Source organism: Apostichopus japonicus, chromosome 21, assembly GCF_037975245.1.
Source record: "Apostichopus japonicus isolate 1M-3 chromosome 21, ASM3797524v1, whole genome shotgun sequence".
Classification (NCBI taxonomy): domain Eukaryota; kingdom Metazoa; phylum Echinodermata; class Holothuroidea; order Aspidochirotida; family Stichopodidae; genus Apostichopus; species Apostichopus japonicus.
Genome location: NC_092581.1, coordinates 15,687,303 through 15,703,639, shown reverse-complemented (window position 1 = coordinate 15,703,639; position 16,337 = coordinate 15,687,303). Strand labels below are relative to the sequence as shown.

The window sequence follows — 16,337 nt, the reverse complement described above, 5'->3', positions numbered from 1 at the left end:
GGTTTAATCATGTAATACTGGCCATGTTTCATCGCAAAAATAATTTTGGGTTTGTTACATTTTGATACTTTGATATTTTATTTGCCTACAGTTATAATCATAAAAGTGGTAAACTACTGATTGGGGTGGGGGAGGGGGGTACAGTTGCAAACTGAATAAAACAAATTCTCTGTATTTTAAAAGCTATTGTTGTATAATTATTTTTATTTTGCCAGGCTGACTAGTATTATATTATCTCCTGTATACATTATATGCGGCATCAGCCTAAATGAAAGATAGATATGCACTCACATACATCACATCTGTACCTGCAGAATTGTATCGTACAGTATAGCCACTGTATCGATCTTTAATAAAATGCAAATTATGTACTTCCAAGAACTGAGCCCCTAGCAGTGTTGGCCAGTGTGCATGACTAATGGTACACATTGCTGAGGTGCCTGGATAACCTCAGTTAGGAATAATTTTCAGGGTAGTTATTCTCGTTTACAATCTTCAGCATTGGCTACCGTTTTCTATGTACTACTGTACAGGAGTCGCGTATCGTGACAGCCAACAAGTTTAACCCTTTGTACAGACTACATGAAGACTTAAATGTTTCATTTTATTTGTTTTCATAGTTTTATCATGGAAATGAAATCAGACCAATTAAGAAGTCTTCAGACCGTTATTCAACAATTAAATAAGAAAGTAATTTGTTTAAATGGTTTCTATGGAAACTTACTTTATATATTTGACTTGCATATTTTTGTTTTATAAACTGTAATAATGATAACATCATAGTTGAATAATTCAAGCAGTTTATGTCATGAATGGGGGGGGGACAAATTTTCTAGCCAAATGTGCAGTGGTATTCAAATCCCACAAAATATTATTGTCACCCCTTTGGACGTGTCTCCACAATAATGACGTACATCACACTATTGCACCATCACACTGTAAAACTGTTGATCCCCTTTTATTGTTGATGTACAGATTGATACGTATTGGTCTTTCTTGATGTGATAATATCTTAATAACTGGTTTCAATTGGGTTGAGTAAAATAAAAGAAAGCCCCAAAAGCCACAACATAAAAAAAAAGAACATTAGATTGTTATGGATCAAGATGAGAATTACTCTCGCCCCCCCCCCCCCCCCCCCCTCGATTGTTATAGACTTTGACTCACTGGAGTTCAAACCATCGCCATAGCATCAGGTGCTTTCAGGTCACAAAAGATCGCTTGGAGATATTTCAAGTGTTTTATTTTTTGTTTTGAGCTTTTGGTTTCCCTTAGTTTTCAGTCTTGTAATGCTATTATAGTATTTTTAAACCCTGCCAGTGTTTCCTGCTTCCCCTTCAAACTTGCATCAGGTTTCCTTCACATGTACGCCTCAGGAAACGAGCTGCTAGTAACGAGTCGGTCACTGGGTTTGTTTGCACTTGGATATACTCACAGATATATATATATGCTCCCTCCGTATCCAAACATGTGGTTGCCATTCAAACTGCGGACTTATCACCTATTGACAATTGCCTCTTTCCTCTACGGGGAGAAGGAAGCTTTGTACGCTCTTGTCGGTAGCTGGGGACGGTGCTCTTTCACAGGACGAAATATCATTTCCTGTCATATGTGGATAGCTAGTTGATCATTTTTTTTATTCTTCTTCCCTTTCGAATCAGAGCAGAAAAGAAAGGATCGAAATCTCGTCCGACAACAAAGTAGTAGCATACGAGAAGCCAACAAGGACTATACATATATACATGCAGCGTGAATCGAAAGCAAAAACAATAGGGACATGCGGTATCATATCCCGAGTGCTTAGGATAGATTCACCTACAGTGTGAGAAACGCTAGCTGACTTCTGCATAATGTTCTAATATCATGTTGTCATAGTGACACTCTCACATCGTGGATCGCGTGCTGTTTGCTTTTTATGCTCGGTGGTTAAACTATCACTTTTGTGAAAGCGTGCCACTGGAGTTGCTGATTCTTATTTAACTTGTACAGTATAATTAATAATTAATGTACTACCTGCAATTTTTGTCAAAGCGTGTTTAAAGACCAGTCTCTACGAAAGATCTGCCAGACTCTGTCGAAATGTTTTGGAATTAGATGGATTACGTACATCCCATAAAGTAGCGTTCATCGCCAGATTTACTTCGGCTTTTTGCATCGGAAGGTGTTCTCCTATTTATTTCTCTCTTTTTCTTTTCTTGTTGTCTTACTCTCCCGTGGAAAAATATTTGGCGATTAATGCCATTTAAATATTTCTCTTCAAAAGTTGTTGTCCAGGATGAACTCGGTGTAAGGGCTCTGCCAAAATGTCCAACACCACCCGACCTGCCTCATCTGGTAGGGTCTGGAGCACTCTGAGAGAAAAAGTCAGTCGCAAGAGCCTGATTCGTCGGATGAGCTTCAAAAAGACCAGCAAGGCGAACAGCAAAAACAGAGTATCAGACCACGAAGATCAATGTCTCTTAATGTGAGTCGGAATTTTAAAGAGAAAGGTCGTATATTTGTCCTGACTGGTGTGTTGCAAACTAGTCCCCTCCCTCTCTCTATCTCGCTCTCTCTCTCAAAAAGAACCAAAAAATAAAACTGTTTAAAGAATAGACGTCAGAGTAATAAATCTATTGTTTTATGCTTTGATTGTCTCTTTTCATAAAACCCAACATTGATTGATGACAGTTCTTTGTACATCTCATTGTCAATTGTACATCTCTCATCGACAACGAGTGTACAATATGCTGTCACCGGCAAATGTCCGACTGATTATCCTCAAATTATCCTCCTTTGTTTTGGAGCAGCCTAAATTTTCTGAGACAAATACGCAAATTCTCTTCTTTTGTTTCTTTGGTTATTGCATGTCTCCATTTTATACCTTACTATAATGGGATATATATTCAAACACTAACAAATCTCTAATAATTAGCATATATAGCTATATAGCCGTTACAAAGTATTGTACATGTAGAAGAATCATTCTGCATGGATCTGTACGTAACCTGAAAGTTGTAACTATGCATTCACTAGAAAATAAAACTACTCTATAATCATTCCTGTGTTTCTGGACTGTAATTAACCTGCTTAGTTGCCGTAACTACTAAACAGATATAAGTTAATATTGCCTGGAATACAGCATAACCACTGGAAAAGAAAACTTAATATCATTGTGCATGGCATTTACGTGACAATTCATGCGTACACATTACATGGCTATAAATAACATTGTCTAGATAACATAATTAATCCTAAAGGGCTGGTCTTCGTAAAAAAGTCACACACATCACCTCTTATTAACATTTTAACTGTTTGAAAGTAAAAGTAATAATGTATGATGTTTATGTTACAACATCAAGGTGCACATGATATTGCTAATAATTAACATAACCATAGAAAATGAAATTAACATTGGCTGGTGTTTTGTAGCATTAAAGGTTGTGCTAACGAATTGTGGTAATAACGTAAGTACTGGCTAATACCCACAGTGTTTATGTTAACATACATGTACATGTGTGTATGCGTGCGTGTGTACATGTATGTATGTAACCTTACTGTAAGTTTCATAAGTGCAATTAACTGGGAGCAAGTATTTCTAACGGAACTAATACCTTTAATATACTTCATTAATTTCAGTATTTTAAGAGTAACAATGGTTTTTTTTGTCACTGTACACAGTCATCGATTTCACAAACGACTCTGAGCGTAATGACTTTCCAATGTTGTTACATTAATGATTAATGCCACTATATATACACATCACCATACCATCAAGGGGCTGTTGTGATTACTCATTCATGAGACCTAGTTTGGCTGTTTATAGCGAGTGCATCCGTTATTGTCATTGACTCATTGTTATCAAAGTAGGCTGTATGCAGTTCCAAATTAATCAAGTGATAGTATGTATTTGTATGTATTTTAGATCCTCCTGCAAGCAGGAACTCGCGAAGAGCCATCATTGGCTTATCAAAGCCGCAAGCTGACCAAAGTCAGTCCCTTAGATTAATATTTAACGTCCATGATTATGAATTGTCAAAAATGGACGACATACATTAATCTTGCAGTGACTTGAACCGGGGACCTTATGATTGAAAGGCACCGGCGTTAACCACTGAGCTCACACTCACAGTGGAAAGTAGATAGTGGAAAGTCAAAATCATTGAGAATGATATTTTCCTGTGTTTCTTCTTCTTTTATTTCGATTTCCATTGACTTTAGACAATATTCCTTTTCCATAAGTGCCACTGTGTATGTGGTACACTTAAAACTATCAGATGTAACTTCTACATTGCCATGTACAATCCCATGCACTACTGTATGTAGATTGACCAATGCTGTTCAACACTAAAGTTACAGTGTTGCTTATATATGTTCATGTATTTAGATTTGCGCAGCAATTTCCCCCATTTTTTCCCTCAATTTCCGCTATGTAAACTGGATAAATTACTCCCTGTCTATAAGCATCGTGGCATCATGAACTTGAAAAGATTCGGCCATGAATATTGAATTTGTTATCTGAGTCACATATTCGGTTCTGAATTATGCATAAATTACTCCCTGATAAGCATTGTGGCATCATTAAATAGAAACGATTGAGCCCTGAATATTTAAATCTGTTATAGTCAGATATTTGTTATGAATTATGAAAAGTTCTACATAAATTGGTCTGGGACAGTCAGAGAGTTTGAAAGGTCCCCCACCCCTGCACCCTATCCCCTTCTCCTCTTTGATGCCGAGCTGTCAGTAAACGAATGAATAAACAGACTTAATTATTAATTACTGGGACACAGTTTTGACATTCCCCTGAATATATCCTGGATCCTTGATGATGCCATATTATACACACGTCCTGTGTATTGTGTAATTTTGTTTCAAATTATTTGCATTGGAAGTTTTGTTCGTATGGCGTAATGCTAATTATAATTTTTGCTGCGTGGGATTTTACAACTTACGTATACCATTTCCTATTTGTTTTCTCCCCGCATGACCTGTAAATGTGATGAAAGAGGCAGTTAAGTGGGATTTCCACCCACCCCTACTTTCTCTCCTCCATGCTGACTTGTAAGTTTTAATCTAGAGAACTGTCAGTAAACAAAGGAATAAACAGCAATATTTATAATTATTGCAACACAGTTTTGACTTTTCCCCATTCTTTCTCTCTCAATATACAAGATCCTCTTGATGACCTCATAAGAAACACCTGTCTATTGTGTAACAAATTATTTCCATTTTTCAGTTTTCTTCATATATGGCGTAATGCTAATATACTTTCTGCGGTGTGGGAGTTTGCACCGTACGCATCCCTTTTCCTATTTGTTTTCTCCCCGCAATGACCTGTAATTATTGTAAAAGAGGAAGTTTGATCGCCTCAATATTTCCTCTGGTTTAGAGATATGACAATTGAATGCAAATTCAGTCTGTTGTCATGTACCTGTATCCCGTTTGTTGTAAACAACAATCGAAAGTATCTAGTTTAGTACTTTAGTATTTTGAAATTTTTTACGTTAATGTAGGCCAGAGTTTGGAAATGTGTATCATCTTGTGACATATGTGTATATATATTGACAGACAGACAGACAGACTTAGTCTTCTCTACCAGTCACTTTGTTTTATGATACACTTGTTCTGTAATCATGCATGTAAGATAAATTTCAATGCCAGAAGGCACAGATGGCCTGATGCGGTTACATGTACCTTAACCGTTACTTTTATCTTTAACCTTTAACCTAGCTTCACAAATGAATGTGCAATGTTTATGCATGTTGCCCAGCATGGCAACCTGCCTTCTGATTTACACCAAAATCTCTCCCTACCTCTCCCCCTCCCCCCCAATCTACCCCCTCCTAAATATAAATAAGATAATATTAAAGAATTAACATGAAACATTGATATATTGGATTAGCTATGCCCTTCTTCACTCAGAATAGGTGTACTTGTTTCTCTCTCTCTTACCAAAATAAAACCCCTGTCTGATTCAAAATGGAAGGAAAAGAACAAAATTAAGAAGGAAATGTAGCATTGTTTTCCATGACGCTAGACCTTATGAATAAATTCCAAATTCTTTCTAGCGTTAGAAATTGTGAATGGGACCCTGAGTTGTACATATATAGTACTAGATCTTTCATTTTCATGCACCTTCTAAAGTGACATTGTTCGCTTAATTATCTCTAATTGCCACTTGATTGACATTTTTCAAGAGCCTCTCTTTAATTGCTTGCAAAACTATATCTAATAAATACATGAGAAGATGAAAACTAAAAAAAAACATATGAAATTCAAGTTTTGACTTCAAACAACTATATTTGTATCTGTTGTACCATTTAAAAAAAACTTGTAAAATACTAATTTTAAAGAAGATTGCAAATTGAATCAAACTAGGAAACCTCCCCCCTGCCTTTTGGGGGGGGGAAGGGGGAAGTAAATTTTAATATGGAGATGTGAAATAATGAATGTGATTCAATTCTCAGTATTTTGTTGCTCTGACACTTAATGGAGTAAAAAAATCACAAATTAAAAAAACTTACAATTTGTTTTATATTTCTGTTTCAATATCCATAATGAAACATGCCTATTCATGCTAAATAACATGCAAGACTAACTATGATGTTATTGGATTTCAGTATCGTTGAATGCAGGGGGTAAAAAGTTGGTCTTCAAGTCTTGTGTACATAGCAGCTTTGAATTTTGTGTCTGTATGATTCCTGCTGTGTGCTTAACTGCTAACTGTAAATATTTTAGTCCTTGGATAAATCTGCAAATTTATAGTATTTTTGCCATAGTTGCAATTTTTGGAATAGAATAATAAAATTGATAGAGAGCAACCAACTAGGCTGCTTTAAGTACATGTTTATATCCACATAAACAGTTTCTGAATAGGCTCAATTACCAAGCTTTAAGTAGCCCACAACAACATCGAAAGTAAGATGTCTTATTTTCTGTCTGTCTAGCAGCGTGTAAATATATATGCTGACTAGACAGCTAAAAAAGGGTCAGGAATTCATGAATGAAAATTTTAAAAATGTGTCTCGATATGGATGGTTTTAGGGGAGCGGAGAGGGGGGGAATGGAAAAGTATATTCTAGTTTCTTAATCTTTCCATCGAAACCTACATCCTTGTAGCATTTTGCATCCTGGAGATGTGAATTTTTCAAAGTTTGTTACATTTTGCAAAATTATGCAACTGGCAACAGCAGAATGGATGATGTCATCAGGGCAATTCAGCTGAAAATGTCTTGTGTTTCTTTATAATTTGTCAATCATTTATCCACAGAGGAAGGGAACATAAATTATACCAAAAGGATACATTTTAAGGAAATTCTAAGTATAGTGAACTTTGACAACTAAGCAAACACTGTATCAATCGAGGGATAAATCAACAACAAGATTATAATGGCCTAAGTAAAGTTTTTGAAGAGCATTTGCCCAGATGACATCACAGACCCACTTATTTGATCCACCATCCTGGAGAAGGTGAAGATTTAGCCAGTTATCAAAAAGGGTTACTTTCATTTCAATCACATCTCAAGTTTGGGAAGAGATGTCGGGATGGGGTTTTCAACTATACTTTCCTCTTCAACATACATTTCAAATCGTCTGTCACCAAAAGTTTCTTTTTTATGTAGAATTTTTTGGTATGCTTAATTATGGCATGGCCAGGCTACACATCTACATTAAAAGTTCCTCTATGTGAATGTTATTCAAAGAACTGGAAATAATAATAAATGAACTTATACTGGAAAGTGAACTGGAAAGTGAATACCATCTGACAAATAAGTCATGAATATATCCGTAAAAAAATTAATCAAAACTGTTTTAGGTCAACCAATCAATCCACATCTGCACTCCGCAATATCCATAGGAAGTGAAGTTCTTGTTTGTGAACGGAATACTGTATGCAAAGTTAGGAAATTTGCATTCTTTTGTTCATGGAAATGCATTCTTTGGTTCATGGAAATGCATTCTTTTTTCATGGAAATGCATTCTTTTTCATGGAAATGCATTTTTTTGTTCATGGAAATGCATTCTTTGCTTCATGGAAATGCATTCTTTGCTTCATGGAAATGCATTCTTTTGTTCATGGAAATACATTCTTTTGTTCATTGTTTGGTTCATGGAAATGCATTCTTTTGTTCATGGAAATACATTCTTTTGTTCATGGAAATGCATTCTTTGGTTCATGGAAATGCATTCTTTTGTTCATGGAAATACATTCTTTTGTTCATGGAAATGCATTCTTTTGTTCATGGAAATGCATTCTGTCACTGTTGTCATCAGCATCTGAAAAATGGAAGTTTAAAATAGTGTGTACAGTTGTTAGTTTCACCAAAGTCAATGACTTTTCATCATAAGTGAAAAGATTTCAGAAATATCCTTATATTTCCACTGCACAGTTTTGACTGATCTCCTTTCTGTATTAAAACCATTTCACAACCAAGTTTGATGTCAGAAATAATTCAGAGGGCAATTTTTGCAAGTAACATTGCATCCCCCCCCCCCCCTCTATCTCCTTTGCAAATTAAGCGAGCCAGGCACAAGTAATTTTAACATTTTTATTAATAAAATTTAATCGTTAGAAAATATGAGGACGAATGGATACTTAAAAAAATACATAAAAAATCTGTTTAAGAGGCTGCATGCGGTGCATTATTAAATTAATACTCTAATTACATAAAGGTTTATCTTGTAATATTGTAGATAGTACCCTATACCTCTTGTTGAACCTTAGTGTATGGTAATGGTATCTCTTTTGTACTCAGAATGTATTCAGAAATATGTACTCAGTGGGTAACAGAACTGTGCATAATACTGCATGCAGCTATGTACATTAATGTGTATACAATTTCCATTTTTAGAGTAGTATTTCCCATCAATATCAATCAATTTACTTTTCGTCTTTACAGAGTTGCTGTTTACAGCATTGAGGCTCAAAAATTCAATTTTGTATGATATTTTGTCCTTGAGAAGTCACATAATAAAGACTATGTTAACAATGATATATTTACATATGGTGTTACATGTACATTAACTGCACAGTTATTCTGAATCGTATAAAGTGTTGGTTGTTTGAACAACTGCATACCATTTGTCAATGAATAGTTGTAAGCGATGATGCAGTACTGTTTCATAATCCGAGACATATTTGTACAAATAATTACTTATTCTTTGAATCACTTGGTATATTAATTTTTTCCATTGTGGCATTTTTATCTATAATGAAATACTGCCCTCTTTAATTCCATCCTTCACAGGAACACACTGATATGGTATATAGTTATTGCAGAACCAGCTAACTATGTATGACATGATGAATTGTTAGGGGGGGGGGGGAGGGGGGGGGATTGCATTCTACCATATTTATAAACATAAGCAACAAGGTGGGAAATGGGGAAGAGGGATGTGCAAGATGACCCAGACTACCCGACAGGAATACAATAGTACCGTATCTCTATAGTACAAATCTAACAAAACAAGCAGTCCAGCATATGTGTAGAGTAACCCGAGAGGGGGGGGGAGGGGGAGAGATATATGTGCAGAGTACCCAGTCTCCTCGACAGGAATGCAATAGTACCTTATCTCTACATATCTAATAAAACAAGCAGTCCAGCATAAGTGTAGAGTAACCGGGGGGGGGGGGGGGGAGGGATAGATGTGCAGAGTATCCAGTGTCCCCGACAGGAATACAATACTGTAGTACCGTATCTCTATATATTACAAATTAAGCAAAACAAGCAGTCCAGCATATGTGTAGAGTAACCGGGGAGGGGGGGAGGGCTCGGAGGGGAGAGATAGATGTACAGAGTACCCAGTCTCCCTGACAGGAATACAATAATACTGTAACTATATATTACAAATCTAACATAACAAGCAGTCCAGCATATGTGTAGAGTAACCGGGGAGGGGGGGGGAGGGGAGAGATAGATGTACAGAGTACCCAGTCTCCCTGACAGGAATACAATAATACTGTAACTATATATTACAAATCTAACAAGACAAGCAGTCCAGCATATGTGTAGAGTAACCGGGGAGGGGGGGGGGGAGGGGAGAGATAGATGTACAGAGTACCCAGTCTCCCTGACAGGAATACAATAATACTGTAAAGTTATATTACAAATCTAACAAAACAAGCAGTCCAGCATATGTGTAGAGTGACCCGGGGAGGTGGGAGGGGAAGCTAGCGAGAGATGGGGTAGGGGAAGCTAGCAGGAGATGGGGTGGGGGAAGAAGTGCATGCAAGATGCATGACCTAATCCCTAGAAGTGAAATTTAATATTCTTCTGTCTCAGTAAAAATATGATTCTGTCTGTTGATTTCTAACTGTACCTGAGGAGATGAACCTAATTTGCACACAGACCTTGGGCTTAATTTTTATTATGTGTTATCAGTTGTTATAAGATCAAGACATAAATCTATTAGCCTGTAAAACCTAACCAGTGAAGATCAGTTATTGATTGGACTCTAGTGTTGTATAATATGAAAGATAAAATATTACATGTTTCATTATTTTACCAGATTCTGTTATAGTTTGACCACGTCCCCAATACGTCGATACTATTTAGCTTTTAACTCAATCAGAACTTCCCATTTCCATGGCAACACAAAACTCTTACTACTGCACTTCTAGTATGATATATGTGTTAAAACATCATCTTTACTAAGAAGAGAGTAACAATTTAAAATGACTGATCCCACCCAATTCTGCCGCAATTACGGCCAATCAATCACATCGTCGTTATAAACGGAGACGGTCGTTAAGTAGTGCTCACTTTGCAAGCTTGTTATATCTCTGCAACGACAACAAAGATTGATCGCAACAGTCGTTAAAGCTGTATCTAATGTCCCTATTACTCGTACGATCTGCGTTACTCGGGCGATTACATTATTCCCCCACCATCGGTCTGGCGACGTTTGTTGTCACGCTTGTTGCAATGCGGATTTTGGAGAGCTTGTCACTTAGTTTGGTCTTGGTATCTCACGACTGTCAGACAAGGTTCTGACAGGTTTAAGGTTGCTGGAATGTGTGGTATCTTACAACAGATGCAGACTCACTGTTGAGAGAAAGCTTCAAGTCTTTGGAATTGCGTCCAGCACATGACCTCTCTTTGTCTTCAGTTTTTTAGAAATTGCTATAATTAAGTATATAATTAAGTGTTTGCATATATCCTGTCAACCTGAAAAAAAATTACACAATTTTTTTTTCTTACAGGGATCTACTGTAGATGAACATTGTAGCAAATAGTGGCCTTGATAAAATTATAGATTACCTATGAAAGTTTCCTATAGACTATGCACTTGGTTAAAGTTATCTATTACCTATATTAAAGTTACCTTTAAAATTACCTAAATAAAATAATACTGATAGCAAACTGCTTATCCACTAAAGAGCCTGTGTAAGTGAATGTGTAAAAGTTAGTTTGCCTGACGTTTCGATCCTAGCAGGATCTTCTTCAGTGGCTAAATGACAAGTAACAGTAACAGAAGGGACAAAAACATGCACAGAATACAGACAGGTTAATGAGCATGGTAAACACAAAGAGATCGATGTAAGAGGATTAGGGATGGAGAGAAGAAAGAAACCAACAGGGAAAGAGGAGAGGTAGGAGATAAACTGCAGAGGTACAAAGAGAGGATTAAGGAAAGAGGATAATTAAAAATGACCTATAAAAAGTCTACCTAGATACCACCTGAATAATTAATAGTGGATCATGTCAAATTGGCTCTTTATGTGAATGACCAGTTTAAAATGAATTACTGGCTTAGCCTAATAACTTCAAATGGTGTCAGAAATTCCGAAAACAATACCTTAAATTTTTTTGTTCTACTGAGCTGTTGCATAGGGTACAGTACTACAGACTTACATTTAGCATCTGTAGTATATATTGAGAAAGCACTTATACACTTGTATGCATACAAAATTGAAGACTATGGTTGGTATATTGACATTTCCAAGTGTGAAAATGTACTTTAACCATATATTGGGCTCTACGATGGAAGTAAAACCAAGGATTTGGAAGGGATGGCATGCATGCAAGGATGCACATAGTTAATTGCACGCTTGTTAGAGTTAGCCTGGAGTCAGCCCTTATTAGCAATTATGTTAGTTAATCATGCATTCATAGAGACCTTGCAGGTATGTGTATATAAAGGCTGTATCCATCTTGATTTCTATCGTTTTAGATTGGGCTTGTGGTTTGTGCTTTGAGAGAATAAACTTGCCTAGAATCATCAGATCAAATGTCCCAGTTTGCAAACTCTAGTACTAATGTATAAATTATAAACTTACTGTACATGTTGCTGGTTTGATAAGAAGTGATATTAATGCATGGATATTTATTTATTGGTTTACAGGATAGACAGTATTGTAACGTATACTGTAGCTTCGTCCTCCAAACGTGCTTCGAAGGTATACTGAATGGTGATCGGTTGCAGCTTTGGAGTAATTGATTGCATACTTCAACTGTGTGTGCCTAGATGTAACAATTTGGCTAACATTTGGCTTCAAGCCATGCCAGATAAATTACTCCCAGATGTTAAATAATATGAGCACTTCGATCCACTGGTTTTGATGACTCTCCTGGCACACTAGAATCAAATGTGAAAGTTTGTACAGTTTGCTGAAAAACTAATGTACTTACCTGTCTCATCACAACCATAGGACTCTCAATCTGGTACCTAGCCTAGAAAACCTGTTTGAATAAGTGATGTATCTATCACCGTCTTCTCTCCATGACCAGCCACTGTAGCTACAGTACTACAAACTTAGTGTGTATATACCAACCACAGGACAAAAAGTGTCTAGCTCGGGGGGGGGAGGGGGGTGCAGGAGTTTGATCTTTAATGCTCCAGTGAAAAATTTATATAGTCTGTGGACCACAAAGTATACATGAACGTGTCTAGTGATGCTATTGGAAGTATATTTTATGGTAATAAAAGTTATCTGAAAGTCTCTTCATTCACATTGCCCATATTGAAATGTATCCTATCGCAAGTAGGCCCTTTAACAAGCTTGCGCTGTTATGTGTACATACAATAACATGTATATTCCCTTGCCATAGGCAAACAAAGATTCCGAGAGCTTAGTCATATCAATTCCTTTCTTTCTAAAATGCACACTAAACATCCTTCAAAATAGCCCTCTTACTGACCAACACGTATGACTCATCACCTTGACCGAAAATCCTGTGGCTCTGTGCGGACAAGTTGTTTGGACTATTCCATTCATCAGGGGGGTCTTAAATGGTGTTTCTATAATTAGGATTGCATTAGATAAATTAATTGGTAATTACTTGCTTCAACATTTTATGATGCATATTCCACGGTCATTTTCTTTGAAATAATATTAAGTTCAATAAAATATAACGTTTTGAAAGCGAATTTCGGCTGTGGCGATGTAGGTGAACACTGCATTGCGTGGCTGTACCCTATTGCAGAGTACAGGATACACATATTACGTAACGGCGTGCCCACCGAAGAAAGCGAAACTTGTATTTTTCTTAGAAGACATTCGATTGGATTGTACTTGGTCCGATTGAAGATAGTGACCAATGAAAATGAATTTAACATCAATTTAAAGTTAAGAAAAAATCCTTTCCAAAACCGTTTGAACTAAATTTTTCAATGAATATTCAAGAGGATGGTTACGCAAACAAAGTACGGCTATCAAATGGCGATTTTCTTCAGTATTTACTGTGTGTTATCAATGAGGGTTTTGAGTTCGATATTTATTAACCTTCCATCGTAAATCACCCAAGTCTGGTGGAATTTTGCACTGTATTGTTAAGAAAATAACAGAACTTGAGAGACAACTCATTTCTCTGTTTAGTGCCGTTTGAACTAATTTTTTTCGGTATGAACTTTTCATGCTATGGCTGTAGGAAAATGGTCTATATGGTAAAGTCATAGGCCTAAAACTGCGGCGGTCGAACTCAGTTCGCGTGCCGCACAGGGAATGGCGCGAAGGAATTGATATGTAATAGGGTTTTGAAAATCTTGCATGCTGCAGGAAATCTGCTTGTGGCCCATGTATTGTATGTTGACTACAAATTGCCCACCCCCCTCCCCTATGGTTTAGACCATTCATGTGCACAATTTAAGTTGGGCTATTTTATTTGCACATCACTTAAATACAAGTCATGCGATGTCCATCCTTAGATTAACACAGTAGTTAAAATCATCCATATAGCCACAATATGCTGGATATAGGTAAACTAATAGGTTATATATTTACCATGATTTTAAAAGCTTGCCTATAATGTAATACTCTGTTGAGCCTAGTCTTGGATAATTTTAGAAAGATGTTCATTTCCAGCCATATATTGTAGGCCTACTTAAGTATCTCATTCAGTTCTGTCAGTAGGTTATTATGGGTAAGTTTACACCCAGCTAATGTCATATTTCTCACGATGTGTGAATGATAAAGGTTTGTACAATAAAGCAACTAAGGTATTAAGTTGATTTCAAACAGCTGTGTTTTTGTTGCAAGTTACGCTAGGTCAAATAGGCCTAGGCTCTGCACAGAAGACAGTGTCCCTGAGAAGGGGAAGAGGATGTTTACATGGAATGGTTTTTATACAACCAACTTATTGCTACAATATTTCAGAATTAACTGCCTTGAAGAGAGAGAGCTGTCTAAATATAAAGAGAGTAGTTTATTTATTGTGGTGTAATTATCTTCAGTGTGATCGTTAAATTATGTGTTAATGGGCTCTATTAAATTTCATAATTACAATGTCTGATATTAGCTAAGTTGGATATCATACGTGTGAAGTTTCGAGGTGACTTGTCGGTCGTCCGGTGTGACAAATCACACAGATACTCGGAATATGAGATTCACAATATTACATACATCCATATAGGTACTGTACATTGTACAACTGCACTGTGTGTCGTGTTTATAGATCTAGTCAGCAAAATTCCACAGGGGAAGGAGGGGGATGGGGGGAGAGAAAGTCAGGTAAGGGAGAAAGTCGGGGAAGGGAGAGGGTGATGTTATCCCTCTTAAGCTAGAAGATCAATTCTCTTTTGTCAGTACAATGTAATTAGAACACTTAGAACCAATCTACAGTATGTATACTACATAACCAATGCCTGTCTGTTTATCCAAGGTCTTTTTATGCTCAATTACCACATCGGTCATCATATTTTACTGTCTAGAGCTGATCAGTGTCCTTGTCTCGATATCTGTATGGTTTGGCTAGCGACTCAAATCAAAGTCAGATGTAGGGTGAGGGTCAGAAGAAAGAAAAATGGAGGTACACAATTTAAAATAGTGACACAGTGTTAGTGTTAGCTTAAATATGTTGCACAATATCAAGTTTGCTGTTCATACATGTACATGTGGCAATATTGTCATGTACAAGCATTGCATTGTACTCTATCTACCAAATCTAGATGGAACAAGTTTGTTTTTACTAGCACCATTCATCTCTGTCTCCAAGCCATGTAATTTTTACATGAAAGGGTAAATATTTATCATGAAAGTGCTTCTGCCTTACATATCTCCACACAACCATTGTACTCTATCTGTCTGTCTATCTACTGTACATATCTACTATGCTTACTGATAACATTGTTTCCTTAAAAACTAATTCTGGGCTACCTCCATCCCCCTCTACCACCATTACCCTCAGTTAGTCTACCATTGAAGTTTATACCAACCATACACTTTTGATATGATAGGGTATTGCAGAACGTGCTACTAAAGTTCTTCTCACTTGCTCTTTGCCACACAATCACTGCACTCTTATCTACAAACCCTGGAGATCAGTTCAACCCTATCACAGATCCTGGTCTAGCATGGCCACGCTTCACTAACCACACATGGCACTTTCAACATGAAAGTGTATTGACCACTGTTAAAGTGATTCTGAGACAACCATTGCACTGTTTGCAGATCAACTTATGTCCACTAATGCCATGGTCCTTTTCTCATCAGCATACCAACCGTACACTTCTAACATATGAAAGAGTATTCACCACATTTTAATAGCTTCTGAAGTACTTGTCTCCCCACCAGAATTACACTCTATCTTCCATACAAGTAGCTTACAGACCAGCCCTACTGTAGCTAACACCAAATTCTAGTCTACCATGGCCCCCCTTTCTCACCAGTCTACCAACTATACACTTCTAACATATGAAACAGTATTGACCACATTTAAAGAGCTTCTGAATTACTTGTCTCCACACAAGAATTGCACTCTATCTTCCATACTAGTAGCTAACACCAAATTCTAGTCTACCATGGCCCCCCTTTCTCACTAGTCTACCAACTATACACTTCTAACATATGAAAGAGTATTGACCATTTGAAGAGCTTCTTAATTACTTGTCTCCACACAAGAATTGTACTGTACTCT

The 16,337-nt window shown here is 36.8% G+C and overlaps 1 protein-coding gene across 3 annotated transcripts in view; it reads left to right on the top strand.

Moving 5' to 3' along the window:
* LOC139962616 (protein still life, isoforms C/SIF type 2-like) overlaps positions 1–16,337 on the top strand; it is a 104,806-nt gene that overhangs the window by 17,924 nt on the left and 70,545 nt on the right. For 2 of the 3 annotated variants that reach the window (XM_071962756.1, XM_071962755.1), the window contains one exon: positions 2,264–2,464. In XM_071962756.1, the coding sequence (XP_071818857.1) occupies positions 2,304–2,464 (161 nt within the window). In that variant the 5' untranslated portion in view covers positions 2,264–2,303. Of the gene's footprint in view, positions 1–1,470; positions 2,465–16,337 lie in introns of those variants that run through there. The other variant, XM_071962757.1, reaches the window with a different exon arrangement.